Raw genomic sequence first — 17765 nt, forward strand, 5'->3', positions numbered from 1 at the left:
ATTCTTCTTCTGTTTCATAGGTTGCCTTTATCATGAAATGAGACACTTAACATGTTATCACTGTTTGTTACAGGATATATACACAAGGAACTGAAGAAGGATGGAATGAAGATTCCAGACCGAGACGAGAATCCGAAGGCACCAGCTCCTAAAGAAATGATCGACCTGGAGGCCACCTTTGAGAAGATCGAGTCTGAGTTAAAGGAAGTGAACACAAATGCTGAGGCTCTCCGTCGTAACTATCTAGAGCTGACAGAGCTTAAAGAAGTCCTGAAGAAAACACAGCTCTTCTTCTCCGAGGTGGGTTTACATAAGGAATTCATAGACTCAGGACAACTCAAGTGAGTGTACTCGAGTCTCAAAGCTACTCATGAAAAAATATGATGAAGCTAATCTATCTATAGCAATGCCTTTAGAAAAGATGTGAAGAGTAAAGATCAATGATTGAGAACTAAACAGGTAGATAATACTGTAAGAAACTGAAAAAAAGCTACATCTATTGTATATTATGAACTCTTATGCAAATTCATCAATGTAGATAAAGAAAGGTATTGTCACTCTCTCATGGAATTCACTTTTTCAGCATGGCCGTCATGGTATTGTGGAGGATGCTCAGAGTGCTCTAGTCCATGATGAGGGAGGGGGATTTGTTCCCATCACTTCTGTACAACTAGGGTAAGTATTGTGCAACTCAGATAGATAATGTAAAGCTCAGTAGATATTGTACAACTCAGTAGATATTGTACAACCCAGTAGATACTGTACAACCCAGTAGATATTCTGCAACTCAGGTAGACGTTGAAAAACTTGGATAACCTGCTATTGTACATTTTGGTAGATATTGTATAACCGAGTAAATATTGAACACTTCAGGTAAATATTGTGTAATCAGGTAGACATTATACAACTCAGGTAACCTGATATTGTACAACACAGTAGATTCTGTACTTCCTTAAGTAATGTAAGTAAATACTGTACAACCTGAATGAATGTTGTACAGTCTAGTGTAAGTAAAGCTTCCTGTACTTATTAAATTGATAAAAATGATTGGTGACATATTATTGCAGACTTTTAGTTTTATATTTATCATCCTTGTATTTATTATAGGTTTGTAGCTGGTGTGATTCCCAGAGAAAAGGTACCTGCCTTTGAGAGACTTCTGTGGTTTGCTAACAGAGGGAACACATTCTTGAAGTACGACGAGATTGAACAGGCCCTGGAGGACCCAGTCACAGTGAGAAGAAATTCTACATATCTTACTATAAAGAATGCAAACATAGGAAAACTCCTGTTCAGACTTCGTGATAAAACTTGTCATTTAAATTTTCTGTTTAACGTTGTGAACATTTTACATGATTTATGATAAAATTACATTGTTTTCCAGGGAGATGCCATTTCTAAGTGTGTGTTTCTGATTTTCTTCCAAGGAGAACAACTTAAGGCTAGGGTCAGGAAGATTTGTGAAGGGTTGGTAACTCTAAAATGTATAAAAAAAAAAAAATAAATAAAAAAATAAAAATAAAATAAAATTTGGCAAAAATTCATTAATACTAGGTTAAAAATATTTTCAATTTTTGAATTTAAAAACTTGTAGGTTTAAAGCCACACTTTACCCATGTCCAGAGAGTGCTCAGGAGAGAATTGAAATGTTGAATGGTGTGTCTACTCGACTGGAGGACCTCAACACTGTAAGTACCCAGTGACTTGTATGTATATCCATACCTCAACACGGTAAGTACCAGGTAGCTTGTATGTATATCCATACCTCAACACTGTAAGTACCCAGTAAATACTCACTGACATGTATGTTTACATATGATAAATATCTATGGCACATATTAAATATGAAAAAAAAACTTGACAATTAATATCCTATATGTTTATCCATAATAAAATTGTCAGTTGATTGACATCCTAGCCACTGTGTAATTATAACAATTTGTAAATCTATAGGTTCTCCACCAAACCGAGGACCACAGGAAGAGAGTGTTGATGAGTGCCCAGAAAGAGATACGACCTTGGATTATCAAGGTCAAGAAGATCAAGGCAATCTACCACACCCTCAACATGTGTAACTTTGATGTGTCCCACAACAGTCTGATTGCTGAGTGCTGGACACCAGTCAGTGGGCTGGAGGAAATACAGAGGGCACTCAAACATGGCACTGTAAGTTCTGATCTTCCAAAAAATGCAAAAATGTTAACATTTGTAGTTCACGTTATGTACAGTAAAAACTGCCGTAGCGACCCACTGTAAGCGACTTACTGTCATATGTGACCGTAAAAAAATCCTCCCAATTCTTTTCCCTATATATTAAACCTGTATTAAACAACCACCTGTCTGATGCGACCAGAGACCGTGATTTTCCTAACCATTTTTAATGATTTCACGCAATTTAACCTTGATTAAACGACTATTTAATTTCCGATTCCTACTTTCGATTTCAGTCAAGCATGCTACATTTGTGGTTCAAACATCTATATTTACAGACACATGTTTTAATCATTTAAAAATTATATATAGTGAGTTTTACAAATAAAACAACATTACAAGATAAATACTTTTACTTACGTGTAGATATTTATTGAATAAACATTGAAATCTAAAATATAAATATTCACGTTGTTTGAACGCCATTTTGAAAATAAACGTATGAGGTCGATCCCGATATCATTTCGTGCTATAGCAGTATAAGGGCCTAATAGACATTCAGCTATAAAACTTGTCTGTTTTACTTTTAATTTACAAAATGCAAGTAACTAACTCCAACATGTATATTTAATTCAAATGTGTCACTGCATGGTTATGAAAACACACGGTAGCTAGCACCCAAACCAGGTGATAATTAGGGTACCTGGTGACAAACACGCAATTAGACGCGGTAATTTACTCAGGAAAAAATTAATTAGGTTAAATAATTTTTTAGTTATAAATTTAATTCTTATTTGTTACCAAATGCATAACATTAATCATGACACAATTTTAAATTCTTAATAATGTGCAGAAAATACGAAGTTTTATAATCTATTGTGTAAAACAAAATCTATTATAAGAAGAAAATCTTTAGAGCTTTTTTATTAGGATTAAAAAATCTCAATATTTTCAGAAAAGTGGAAATATACAGTACATGGTATAAAATACATTCCACATACATGTATAATATTTTCAGCATTGTATATTTGAACACTGCAGAAAATAAGCAACCTGTATTAAGAGACTACCTATCAAAACTCAAAAAATAAAAACATATATAAATAAACAAAAAATCAAAATATCAAAAAATATGTGACCTTTTTTTCTTTCTCCTTTGGAAGGTCTCTTAATACAGGTTTGACTGTACTTGTAAATTCTGATGCACAGAAAATGAAATAATCAAAGATAAATTTTATACAAGTAGATATAAAAAATAACAAATATTTGTATAAACTATTTTTTTTTTTGGATAAACCTTATTTTGTTGATGATTACAGGAGCTGAGTGGAAGCACCGTTCCTAGCATTCTCCATCGTATGCAAACAAAGGAAGTTCCACCTACCTACTTCCGCACAAACAAGTTTACACTTGTGTTTCAGGAAATCATTGATGCTTATGGTATAGCATCCTACCAAGAGGTCAATCCAGGTGTGTAGATTTTATTATTTATATATTTTTATATGTACAATGTATAATGGGCACTCCAACTCATTGAAAAAAAGTATACACTTTGCATGTACATGCAACATTAGAGCATTTTGCATGTACATGCAATATTAGAGTATTTTGCAAGTATGATTCAGGTGTTGTTAAATAAGTAAACCAAATAACTAAACCTTTGCATCAGCAAAATGTAATATACATGTAAATACATGTATATGTATTTATGTACACTTTAAAATGAATAAGTTACACTTTAGCATATGCTGTCTACAGTCAAACTTTATCATCTCAAACTCAATGGGACCGAGAAAAAACTTCAAGATATCGGAGTATTCAAGATATTGAGGGTTTAATGCTTAAAGAATATGTCGTTGGGACTTCCAATTCACTTCTACATATCCATGGTGCTCCAGATATCACTTTTTGAGATACTGAAGTTCAACTGTATATAATTCATGTATATGTGTTTCTTCAGCTCCCTATGCCATCATCTCCTTCCCATTCCTGTTTGCCGTCATGTTTGGAGATTTTGGTCATGGATTCATCATGTTCCTGGCCGGACTGTGGATGGTCATCATGGAGAAAAAACTGATGGCTGACAAGTCAGACAACGAGGTAAGTGGAGGACAACAAGAAGTAAATTGGCAGTAATGTGGAGAACCATGCCTCAAGACAGAGTATAGGGGAAATTACACTAAATAGACAGTAATGTGGAGGGCCATGCCTCAAGACAGAGTATAGGGGAAATTACACTAAATAGACAGTAATGTGGAGGGCCATGCCTCAAGACAGAGTATAGGGGAAATTACACTAAATAGACAGTAATTTGGAGGGCCATGCCTCAAGACAGAGTATAGGGGAAATTACAATAAATAGACAGTAATGTGGAGGCCATGCCTCAAGACAGAGTATAGGGGAAATTACACTAAAAATGCAGTAATGTGGAGAACCATGCTTCATGACAGAGTATAGGGAATGGGGAATTACACTAAATAGGCAGTAATTTGGAAGACCATGCCTCAAGATAGAGTATAGGGAATGGGGAAATTAAACTAAATAGTCAGTAATGTGGAGGGCCATGCCTCAAGACAGAGTATAGGGAATGGGGAATTACACTAAATAGGCAGTAATTTGGAAGACCATGCCTCAAGATAGAGTATAGGGAATGGGGAAATTAAACTAAATAGACAGTAATGTGGAAGGCCATGCCTCAAGACAGAGTATAGGGAATGGGGAAATTACACTTCACAAAATAACATTGTATACATGATTATGAGGAGTTCATGAAATGAAACTGAACAACTATTGGTTTTGAATCTCAGATGCACTTGATAGGAACACCTGAACTCTTCTTGAATTTGATGTTGCTGTTAAATACATGTACACAAAGCTTGGATGTTGACTCTGATGAGAGAGAGATGGGACAACAGAGCAAATTTTGAAAGTACATGTACTTGTTTACAAAAACAAAGAGAAATACCACTGTGTGTATATTAGAAATGAGCCGTAACAGGAAATATATGTTATTTCAGATAAGGAACATGTTTTTTGGTGGTCGTTACATCATCACAATGATGGGTCTCTTCTCGGTCTACACTGGACTGATCTATAACGACATCTTCTCTAAATCCGTCAACATATTTGGATCAGCGTGGCACCCTAACTACGAGTAAGTATGTCTCTCTGTTCATGCAAAGCCAAATTATTTTGTCACATGTTACAGTATAGTATAGTTACTAATAGTTAGTACTTAGGTAAGTTATGAGTTAATTGTCAGTAGGTCTTTAGTTGTACCCTATAAATGTGGATTATAATTGATCTCTTGTAGTTTTGACACATTGATGGCTCAGTCCAGTCGAGTCCTAGATCCGCTGGAGCATTTTGACAATGCCACAGGTCCCTATCCTTTTGGAGTTGACCCAGTAAGTTACTGCTCTACATATGATACCCATTACAAATAAATGTAAATTATTGTCCATTGATTTTATACATGCAACCGTACAGTTAGTATTTGGAGGTACATTATTTATAGAAATCATCATACTTACATGTACATTTTTGTTAATTTCTTGTTTTGGAATACCTTATATGATGAACATGTAGGAATTTGTGCTTTAAAAAACTTTGTCATAAATGTATGAATGACATGTATCTTGATTGTTGATTATATTGAACAGTGATCAATTTAACTGTAGAAAAAAATAAATTATCTGATTAGTTGCAAGTTTAATTTACATAGGTATAGTCATGTCCTCATGTTTTAGTTGTTTTTGTGTCAAAAAGAGAAATTCTGATTAGATATTTCAAATAAAATTGAAAAAATCCTGGAAACTGCCAAGTGAAATTTACAAAATCAATACATATCTCTTCAACTTGCCAAATTTTCTACTTTTTGAAATTATCAGGTCAGAATGCCAATTTCTAAACTCTTTGATCTCTCATCCCCCCCCCCCCTCCCCCACTCCAAAAAAAACATTTTGCTACTTCAAGTTTTTGGGAGTCACCTTACATGTATTTTGAATTTGCTCTGCAATTTAAAGATTCAAGTTGATCTGAACAACAAAGTAACACAGTCATCTTTTCTTTAAATTAGATCTGGCAGGGAAGTCTAAACAAGATCACCTTCACAAACTCTCTGAAGATGAAGATCTCCGTCATCTTTGGAGTTTCACAGATGTTGCTTGGTGTACTTCTGAGTTGTGTCAATCACGCGTAAGTCTTTTTTGTAAAAGATTCTTTGTAAACAAAGTCAGATATAAAATGTGTGAAATTTTTAAAGCTAAAATTATTGAACCCTGCATGTACAGTATTTGAATGTATTGTATAATATTTATATAAATAAATGAATTTTTTTTTAAAAAAATAATGTGCAAGTTTTCCTGAAAAATTGAAAAAAAAAGTGAACAGATTTTAGTTTTTAGTTTTGGGAACATGCGTTTACCAATTAAGATGCTGTAACATTTAAAAAAATAAATAAAAGTAATATTCGGACACATGAACAGTGTGTATGTTTATTTACATTGTTACAAACTTGTTCTAAGAGAAGAATAAATGAAAGTGTTTGATTGGATTGTCTTTTTTGTGACCACCTTATTTATGTTAACATTTGTTTTATGAGGCTGATTCTGTGTTCCCCAGGTACTTCCGTCGGCCTCTGAACATCTTCTGCGAGTTTATACCTCAGTTGGTCTTCCTGTTGTGTCTGTTTGGTTACCTGGTGGCCCTCGTCTTCTATAAGTGGATCTTTTTCACCGCCCTCTGTACCCAGTATGCACCACAACTTCTGATCCGTAAGTAACACTTTATATATTGAACAGCAATCCATATTTTATCTTTCTGCTGTCTTATTTCCTTGAACTATGTTGCCATGGCTACTAAAAATAGACATTTCTGTGAAATTCTTTCAAAACACTACTCCTCCTGTATTTTTCTCTGATTTCAATAAATCTTGGTACACTAAGATATGTTTGATTCTGTATATCAGTTTCTGATTTTGACAAATATTGTTGGAAAAGGCTACTCCTCCTACAGTTTTGGCCCAATTTCAAATTAACTTGCCTCACAGAGACTTAAAAATCATAATTCTATTTCGATTGCCATAATTTCAAGCCAAATTTCTACTTTTCTCCTTTTTAGCTCACCTGAGCCGAAGGCTCAAGTGAGCTTTTCTGATCGAAATTTGTCCATTATCTGTCATCGTCATCGTAAACTTTTCACATTTTCATCTTCTTCTCAAGAACCACTGGGCCAATTTCAACTAAACTTGCCACAAAGTATCCTTGGATGAAAGGGATTCAAGTTTGTTCAAATGAAGGGCCATGCCCTCTTCCAAGGGAGATAATTATGAATAAGTAAAAAATTATTGGCATATTTTAAAAATCTTCTTCTCAAGAACCACTGGGTCAGGAAAGATGAAACTCATATGGAAGCATCCTCTTGTAGTGTAGATTCAAGTTTGTTCATATCATGACCTCCGGGGGAAGGGTGGGGTATCAAAGTTTAACATAGGAATTCATAGGAAAAATCTTCTTCTCAAGAACCACTGGGCCAGGAAAGATGAAACTTAAGTAGAAGCATCCTCTGGTAGTGAAGATTCAAGTTTGTTCATATCATGACCATGGGGGTAGGGTGTAACCACAATGGAGTATCAAAGTTTAACATAGGAACACATAGGAAAAATCTTTAAAAATCTTCTTTTCAAGAACCACTGGGCCAGGAAAGATGAAATTCATGTAGAAGCATCCTCTGGTAGTGTAGATTCAAGTTTCTTCAAATCATGACCCCCGGGGGTAGGGTGGGGCCACAATGGTGTATCAAAGTTTAACATAGGAATACATAGGAAAAATCTTTAAAAATCTTCTTTTCAAGAACCACTGGGCCAGGAAAGATGAAACTCATGTAGAATCATCCTCTGGTAGTGTAGATTCAAGTTTGTTCAAATCTTGACCCCTGGGGGAAGGGTGGGGCCACAATGGTGTATCAAAGTTTAACATAGGAATACATAGGAAAAATCTTTAAAAATCTTCTTCTCAAGAACAGCAAAGCCATGATTGGTCATAGTTATATGGAAGCATCCTCTGGTAGTGAAGATTCAAGTTTGTTCATATCATGACCCCTGGGGTATCAAAGTTTAACATAGGAATACATAGGAAAAATCTTCTTCTCAAGAACCACTAGGCCAGGAAAGATGAAACTCATGTAGAATCATCCTCTGGTAGTGAAGATTCAAGTTTGTTCAAATCATGACCCCCGGGGGAAGGGTGGGGGCACGATGGGGTATCAAAGTTTAACATAGGAATACATAGGAAAAATCTTTTTCTCAAGAACAGCAAAGCCATGATTGGTCATAGTTATATGGAAGCATCCTCGGGTAGTGTAGATTCAAGTTTGTTCAAATCATGACCGCTGGGGGTAGAGTGGGGCCACAATGGGTGATCAAGGTTTTGCGTAGGAATACATGGAAAAAATCGTTAAAATTCTTCACAAGAACAACAAAGCCATGATTGATCATGAATATAAAAGCATCAAGAAAGGTAATGTAGATTTAAATTTGTTCAAATCATGACCAATCAGGAGAATAGAGGATCCATTAAAGTGGATCATAACAAAGGAAAATAAAGGTTATATCAATAAAAATTTTCATCTTATAAACAGCAAAGCCATTATGTGTCATATTAATTCAAAAGCATCCTTAGGAATTGTAGGTTTAAGTTTGTTCAAATACACCCCCCCCCCCCCCCCAAACCCACTTTTATATTTAAACTTTTCAATACTGAACTGATATTTGCTTTTACCTAGCCAGTTCCTCAGGTGAGCAATGTGGCCCCTGGGCCTCTTGTTTATAAGTACAATCCAGTAGAGATACAGTGTTTGAAACTCACCGTAAAATTAGCTAGACATACAGGGCTGGCTGCTAGTGAAAGTTGTCAGCCCTACCAAAAATCCTCTAGCCTGAGAAAATAATTGTCTTTTATAAATTTGTTTTTAGCGATAATGTGAATTGGGCCAGATCACCATAACTTCAATTTTGAATCTATAAGCTAACAAATTCTACCCCTTTTACCTATTACACTTTGCTACTGATACAACATGTATAAATTGATCTGAGAAAGATTTATCAAATATATGAATTTTAATTTAAGTGAAATTTTAACACGTCCAGCCAGGCGTCAATATGTGCAAATCTGTTCACCCATGGCAAAATTTGTGCGTCTCAGGCGGTCGGGCACATGTTTATTTCAAACACTGGCTACAGTCTCATCAGAGAATTCTTTTTTTTTAAAGAGTTTATCAACATGTTTTTGATAACGTACACACCCCGCTCAAAACCAGCCAATTTTACTGGGGACCTGTATGCCTGCTCTAGTATTGAACCGAAAAGTATCAACGCAACGTCACAGACTGTCTTCTTTGAGTACCAGGTAAATACATGTACATATTTATATCATATTCTCTCCACTCAGAATCAGATGAATATGTGGTCATCATATCCCTACATCTTATGAACTTGATCTCTTTGTTTTTAGCAACCTATTCAGATCACTCTGGTTGTATTGGCGTTATCAATGGTTCCTATGATGTTACTAGTGAAGCCCTTTATCCTGAGAGCCAGACATAATGCCAGGGTCAAGGTTAGTATGTTACCATAGCAATGGGAAATGGAGGTCAAATAGAATAGGACTGTGTTTATAAATGTCAAAGCATTAACCTTGACTTAATGAGTCAACAAGGTGAAGGTCTTTCTTGAGGAGAAAAGCTTGATTTAATTTTCACCTACATGTACATGATTGTATATTTGTATCTCGTGTTGCTTATGTGTACATGTATATTGTTGATATTGATCATAATATGATAACTACACAGAAATTGGTGTAGAATTTTATATTCAGAATAAAATGTCATTATTTTTCTTTATTTTTAAATGTTTATATTCTTGTAACTAATCTAACTGGAATATCATAAGAAAGATCATAAGATGATTCATTTTCTGTTTTTATGCCCCCGGATCGAAAGATCCCAGGGGTATATTGTTTTTGTCCTGTCTGTCTGTTTTTCTGTTTATCTGTTTGTCTGTTTATCTGTTTGTCTGTTGTCAACTTTAACCTTGCCCATAACTTTTGATTGGTTGGAGCTTTGACTTTCATATTTCACATGTGTATTCCTTGTGACAAGACCTTTCTTTGGGTACCATCATATTTGACCTTTTGACCTTGACCTTGGAGTTTGACCCACTTTTGCAAAATTTTATGAGACTTTAACCTTGGCCATAACTTCTGAACAGTTGGTGCTTGGGGTTTCAAACTTCACATGTGTATTCTTTGTGACAAGGCCTTCCTTTGGATACCAACAACTTTGACCTTTTGACCTTGACCTTGGAGTATGACCTACTTTTGAAAAACTTTAACCTTGGCCATAACTTTTGAACAGTTGGTGCTTGGGGTTTCAAACTTCACAGGTGTATTCCTTGTGACAAGACCTTCCTCTGGATATCAACCTCTTTGACCTTGACCTAGGAGTTTGACGTAATTTTGAAAAACTTTAACCTTGGCAATAACTTTTGAACGGATAAGCTAGGGCTTTCATACTTCACATATGTAATCCTTGTGACAAGACATTCCTTTGGATACCAACCACTTTGACCTTTTGACCTTGACCTAGGAGTTTGACCTACTTCTGAAAAACTTTAACCTTGGCCATAATTTTTGAATGGTTGGTGCTAGGGCTTTCATACTTTACATATGTAATCCTTGTGACATCACCTTCCTTTGAATACCAACCACTTTGATCCTTTGACCTTGACATAGGAGTTTGACCTACTTCTTAAAAATTAAACCTTGGCCATAATTTTTTAAATGGTTGGTGCTAGGGCTTTCATACCTCACATATGTAATCCTTGTGACAAGACCTTCGTTTGGATACCAACCACTTTGACCCTTTGACCTTGACATAGGAGTTTGACCTACTTTCGAAAAACTTTAACCATGGCCATAACTTTTGAATGCTTGGTGCTAGGGCTTTCATACTTTACATATGTAATCCTTGTGACAAGACCTTCCTTTGGATACCAACAACTTTGACCTTGACCTTGATGTTTTACTTACTTTTAAAAAACTTTAACCTTCGCCATAACTTTTGAACAGTTGCAGCTAGGGCTTTCAAATGTAACATTTTTTTATCTTTTGGCCTGGATTCTGACTTGCATTTGAGAAACTTTAACCTTTGCCATAAGCTGCCATACGGGGGCATCAGTGTTTCACAAACACATCTTGTTATTTTTTGGATCTAATCTAACTGGTACTTCATTAGAAAGATCAAAAGATGGTTCATTTTTGTTTTTGGTTTTGACCATTAATATTACTTGTTTCAAATTAGTAACCTGTTAATTTTTATTAAATCTGTGACCTGTGAATTTGATCATGTGACCTTTGATTTGATCATGTGACCTGTAGTTGTAACTGATATTGATCATGTCACTTTGTACAGGCCAGTAACAGTGTGAGTATGGAGTACTGCTAGTAATGTAACAGGCTAGCTGTGTGTGTATGTTTCAGTTTTTTTACAGGGCTGTCAGTTATTATTATAATTAACACAGATTTTACTACTCTATTTTCATAATTGTTATGATTTTTTATTATGCATCTACTTGCATATAAGATTAGACATATCTTTATGGAAGAGGTCATATCTGTTAATCAGATATGTAAAACTAAAGCTATTTTCTTGCCCCTTAACCAACTTACAAGCAAATATTTACAGATAATTGATAACATATTTAGGATGTAAACCAAAAGCAATAGGTATGCTTGCTCATATTAACACAGCCTGCATTGCATTCTTGTGTGATATTTTTCAAATTTTAATGGGGTGATAAAATTATATTTTTTGAAAGGGAAGTCAGTGAAAGAGTATCTCATTCATATCTCATCATATAGTGGTGTGAGATATATATCTCATGATTTAATGCTGGTGAGATATCATATGATGGTGATGAGATATATGCATCTCTTGAGTTAATGGGGGTTATATAGCATCAGTGAATATCATTTAGTGGTGGTGAGATAAACATCTCATCAGTTGGTGGTGAGACATACTGAGATATACCCCAGTACATCTCATCATTGAAGTTGAGATATCTCGCCAATTACTTATTGTGAGGTATACACAGGTACTTCATACGATAAAGATCTTTTAATTTAGCACATATATCTGGAAAGAGCTTTGCTATGAGAAAGAGCACAAATATGTTAGTTCATCCACAAATACATGTATATGTTTATTGTGAAATTATTAGAATTATTAAGTATTTGGAATGATCATTCTGTATTTTATTTTAAAAATCTTTCCATTCAAATGTACACTTCATTTCAGTGAACTAGATGAGTGTAATTAATATTGTGTGTGTACACCCTGGGGTACACTAGGATTTGCTTTTGAGTAATCACTCTGTCCATCTGTCTGTGTGTCTGTCATTCAATTTTCTTTTTTTTTCAAAAAATTTTTTATGAATGAATATTATGTTCCTATTTGGTATCAAATTTCAGTAGACAGCAGGACATCTTTTGATACCAAGGTTGATTCTGTATGTTATCCAGCTAGGGGCTGGGGTGATGGGATAAACTCAAGTAGAGTAGCAAAGGGTTCCCTGGGATTAGTTATCTTGCCTGCTGCAGCAGAGCCTGTTTTTATCATGTTTAAATTGATGAACACCTCTACCTGCAAGTGATGTTTGGTTTGAAGTTGAAACCTGGATGATCTTTGCATTCTTTGAAGGCTGACAATTTGTAATTTGCCTACTTTATCCTTGTTCAGACACACATTTGATTGAATTATTTTTTAAGGATTTACTTTTTCAGTAAATTAATATATAAAGGTAGGGATTTTTTATTACTGCCATATGTAAATACAAGGATAATGCTTGTTTTTTCCAGGAAGTTGAATATTGATCTTATTCTGTCATAATTTAGGAGATGTCTTTGAATTTCATAGTTACAGTTGAGTTGTCATTTCACATTTTTCTCATATATTTTGAACTTTTCTTTCTTTATCAAGTTATCATATTCTCACCTGTATTATCCCACATTCATATGCAAATCTGTTTATGTGGCCCTTGCTGACTTGTCAGTTTTCTAGATTGTCTTGTAAATTTACATAACAAATTAAACTACGTAAATCCATTATTTGTTAATTGTTCAGAAAAATTCATTATTTTTGCACTTAGTATTTAGCCAGTTTAATTAAATCCTTAAATTTTAGATACCAGACTGCCACCTCATACATCCACATTATTATACCCCCCGCAAACGAAGTTTAGGGGGGGTATATTGGAATCAGCATGTCCGTCTGTCTGTCCGTCTGTCTGTCCGTCTGTCTGTAGACGAGATTTTGTCCGGACCATTTCTTGGAAACTGTTGGAAGGATTTGTCTGAAAATTTGTACACTTATTATTCACCATATGAAGGTGTGCACCTGGTATTTTCATTATGATTGGATAATTATTTTGCATTTTACAGGTGTTTTTTTCATTTTTATTATGAGGTTTTGTCTGGATCTGTTCCCAGAGACTATTGCATAGATTTGTATGAAAATTTGTACACTTATTATTTACCATATGAAGATGTGCACCTGGTATTTTCAACATTATTTGATAATTTTTCTGCATTTTACAGGTGTTTTTTTTTTAATTTTATTTTTATTGACTTAGTCATTTCGGGTTCATGTCTATGGTTTGAGACATAGAATCTAGAACATCTGTACAAAAATGTGAACTACAGCTTAAAACTACTCATTAGAACTAAAAAAAACAAACACAAAGTATTAAAAACAGTTTTTACATTACACAGCAGATAGTGTAAATCCATTTGTCCCTTGGGAGTAATGAGTGGACATGCATCCAGTTAAAGATTAATTAATGAGTTCAGTGTGGGAAGCTGTTAGGGCATCTCTGATCAAGCAGGTCTTATCTATATCTCGGGGGAATTGGGCAGAAAGAAATAAAGATCTCTGTTGTCTAAGTCTCTTAATTGTAATTTATGTCTGTCAAAATACATAGTTACTAAAACCAGCCTTTTATTTTTAAAATGAGTTTGATATAAAGGTATTAAAATCAATTTGATTTTCTATAATTAATTATGATATTTTTTTTCAACAATCAATTTGCAGTGTGTCATGTCTCACAAAGATGGCAGATAGTTGCAAACTTTTTTTTCAATGTAATAAAAAACACTGTAATTATTAGTGTTGATGTTTTATTAGGCTGCACCTTAGTTTCATTCATTTAATAAAGTGCCCCACCACAGCATGATATGCCCATCAAATATTGTTAAATTATCAGAAACAGTTTAGATTCAATTGTTTGAATGACATCTTTGCGAGACAAGGCAGTCTGCAATTTGTTGTAAAGATATAAAAATTCAAATAAAAAATGTACAATATAAAATAATTAGTTTAAATTATATTATACAATATCATATAAGTTTTAATTATTATATACAATATCAAATTAGTTTTAATTACATCAAATTTATCTTGAAAGTAAGACTAGCCAACAAGAACAATTCAATACAACAAAAGCAATTAATTAAGAGACTGATTCCTTTTGCCCATTTCCCAAGAGATGTAGATAACACCTGCTTGATCAGAGATGCTCTGCCAGTTATCTCCTCACACTAAACTCATTAATTTATCTCTAATTTGACATGCAATTTTCTGCTATCAAAATTTTCCTTGACCAGTGCCTGATCATTACACCCATGGGAGAGGTGGAATTTTTGTTGTTACAGATTGCTGTAAAGAACATAATGAAAAAAATAAGACTAGTATTTTCTTGATTTAACACTTTTTTAATAAAGATACTGCAATACTCTGACATCTTTTGGGATTGTGTAATTTAAAAATTAAAAGACATAGTTTTTTGATTCTAAGTCTAATGGTTTTCTAGTTATGATTTTTCCATATTTGGCCATAGCGTCTTTATTAAAAGGTCAGAACGACATGGTTTTAATGTGCGACACACCTACCCTAGATGTATCAGCTGACAAAGTTTGATAATTCTAGGCTTAATAGTATTAAAGTTATGAGCCAGACATGAAAAAGCTAACGGACGGACAAACATGAACGCTATAACATAATACGTCCCGTCGTAAATCATATTTCTCTTAGTGATTTGGTACTTTCTCTGAAAAAACCCAGCGGGGGGTATTTGTCCCTTTTGGACAGTTCTAGTTTTTGTTTTCAATGGCTCACCTGAACCAAAGGTTCAGGTGAGGTTTTCTGATCACCTGTCATCTGTCTGTCAGTCTCTTAACTTTTAACATTTTTTAACCTTTTCTCGAGAATCATTGAACCAGTTTCAACCAAACTTACCAAAAAGCATTCTTGGGTAAAGGGGATTCAAGGTTGTTTTTTTTTTTTAAATAAGGGCCTGTCCTCTTTAAAGGGGAGATAATCAAGAAAAGGCAAATATAGGGTGGGTGTCTTAAAAAATCTTCACAAGAACCACTTGGACAGAAATATGTGAAAGCTTCCTGATGTATAAATTCAAATTTGTTCAAATCATGGCCCTCCAGAGTAGGGTCAGGCCACAATGGGTGATCAAAGTTTTACATGTGAATATGTGTGAAAACTCTTTAAAAGTTTTCTTCTCAAGAACAGCAGACTCATGTTTAGTCTTTTTAAAGTGGAAGCATCCTCAGGTAGTGGAGATTCAAGTTTGTTTAAATCATGGCCCCCAGGGGTAGAGTGGGGCCACAATAGGAGATCAAAGTTTTACATATGAATATATAGGAAAAAATACCCTTAAAAATCTTAAAATCTTCTTCTCAAGAACAGCGAATCCATGATTTCTCACAGTAATTCGGAAATACCCTCAAGTTGTGTAGATTCATGTTTGTTGAAATTATTACCCCAGGGGTAGGGCCGGACCACAATAGGCAGGGGTAGGGCCAGACCACAATAGGCAATCAAAGTTTTACAGATGTATACAAAGAAAAATTTTCTCAAGAACAGTAAAGTCATGATTAGTCATAATTATAATGGAAGCATTTTCAAGTAGTGTGGATTCAAGTTCAAGTTTATTCTAATCATTTATTTTTATCATATTCATTTATCGTTAATTCCCCCAGAAGGGAAGCATGTCACCACAATGGATGATCTAACGTTTACGTAGAAATAAGTAGGAAAAAATCTAAAAATTTTCTCAAGAACAACAAAGCCATTTAGTTGTATTTTTATGGAGGCATCCTCAGATAGTGTAAATATAATTTTGTTTAAATCTTGTCCCCTGAAGGTAGGGTAGGGTCACAATGGGAAGTCAAAATTTTATGTAGAAATATCAAGGGGGAAAAAATCTTCTCAAAACAGCATGGCCAAAGTGATATAAGTGAGTGTTGTGGCCCATGGGCCTATTGTTTTTCAGATATTATAGGAAACTTATAGAATTTAATAATGCATTCATATTTATTCCTCACTATCAAGAAAAAGTTACAATATTTAAAGTAAAATACAAATATTTAGAAATTATGCAACACAATCATGTTGCATTTTGTGCGCTACTTTATTATTGCATATTGTTGTCATTAATTCAAATAGCATGTATAGGAAAGAGATCAGAATATCTCTGCTGTTATTTTAAGGTTCATCAAGTTATTCATTTTTCTGTATTGGATGTGTTTAACACAAGAAAGCATGTCTTTTTTCTTTACATTTCAAAATCTAATGACCTTGTCCATTTATTGTTAAACAGAGTACAGTAATATGCATTTTAATTTAAAAGTAATTTAGTGTGCAATTTTACAGAGAGATGAATTATATAATTAAAAGTCTGGAATTTCATATGAATATAGATTAAGTGTATAATTTTCTATTTCTTCTTCAGCGACGGCAAGGGCTTTATGCCACTTCACAGCGAACACTGATAAATAATGAGGAACCACCTGATCAGGTAGGCATAGCAACCATCATTACCATAGAAACCATGTCAAGTTGCAGTTGAAACATCACTGACAAACACTGTACCTTACATTTCATGTATTTTGACAAGGTTGCAGTTGTTTTTATACTAAAATAAAAACACTATAAATTTGTTAATGCTTTAAGTGTCATCCTAACATGGGACAAACTAATATCAGTCATTAGATCATTAACAGCATGTAGAAGGAGTGATGCAAGATGGGTTTCTCAGTGTCATAAATCCAATAATGAAAAAAATGGTGATTTAACACAATACAAAGCTAAGACTAAACTAAACATAAAATTGTCTAATATTTAAATAGTAGAAATAAAATATTTAAAGGAATGTAGGAGGGGAAAAGGAGTTGTGAGGACTTTGCCACTGTTTAAGTCATCTGGTGGTGATGTTTTAAGAATTGCATGGCTGAGTTGCATGTGAATTTCGCAATTTTTTTTCTATTTTGGTGAAAATTTTAAGATTTCCTTATGTGTGTAATATTGGCTTGCTGCTTTTTCTAAAATCAACATATTACCTGATCTTTTATTTATTTAATTTTCTTAATTTTTTGGCAGGAAAATATATAATATGACATTTTTTTGTGGCCTGCATGTTTTTAAACAGCTGTTGTATGTTAATAGAGTTGTGGCCAGTCTGTTAGGGGAGTCCACCATACTGTTTTCTG

At 34.2% G+C, this 17765-nt stretch overlaps 1 protein-coding gene across 5 annotated transcripts in view; it reads left to right on the plus strand.

The window, feature by feature from the left end:
• The window catches only part of LOC133199592 (V-type proton ATPase 116 kDa subunit a 1-like), a 30212-nt gene that overhangs the window by 7511 nt on the left and 4936 nt on the right, over positions 1-17765 (plus strand). For 3 of the 5 annotated variants that reach the window (XM_061335422.1, XM_061335424.1, XM_061335427.1), the window contains 16 exons: positions 74-300; positions 584-675; positions 1108-1234; positions 1385-1467; positions 1595-1688; positions 1954-2166; positions 3471-3621; positions 4112-4251; positions 5169-5305; positions 5465-5558; positions 6230-6348; positions 6775-6926; positions 9421-9557; positions 9663-9767; positions 11620-11631; positions 17009-17074. In XM_061335422.1, coding sequence (XP_061191406.1) covers positions 74-300; positions 584-675; positions 1108-1234; positions 1385-1467; positions 1595-1688; positions 1954-2166; positions 3471-3621; positions 4112-4251; positions 5169-5305; positions 5465-5558; positions 6230-6348; positions 6775-6926; positions 9421-9557; positions 9663-9767; positions 11620-11631; positions 17009-17074 — 1949 coding nt within the window. The remainder of the gene's footprint in view (positions 1-73; positions 301-583; positions 676-1107; positions 1235-1384; positions 1468-1594; positions 1689-1953; positions 2167-3470; positions 3622-4111; positions 4252-5168; positions 5306-5464; positions 5559-6229; positions 6349-6774; positions 6927-9420; positions 9558-9662; positions 9768-11619; positions 11632-17008; positions 17075-17765) is intronic. The other 2 variants (XM_061335423.1, XM_061335425.1) reach the window with 1 other exon arrangement.

The sequence above is a fragment of the Saccostrea echinata genome, unplaced genomic scaffold, assembly GCF_033153115.1.
Source record: "Saccostrea echinata isolate AGI-Se365-2 ecotype Australia unplaced genomic scaffold, CSIRO_AGI_Sech_v1 ptg000034l, whole genome shotgun sequence".
Lineage (NCBI taxonomy): Eukaryota > Metazoa > Mollusca > Bivalvia > Ostreida > Ostreidae > Saccostrea > Saccostrea echinata.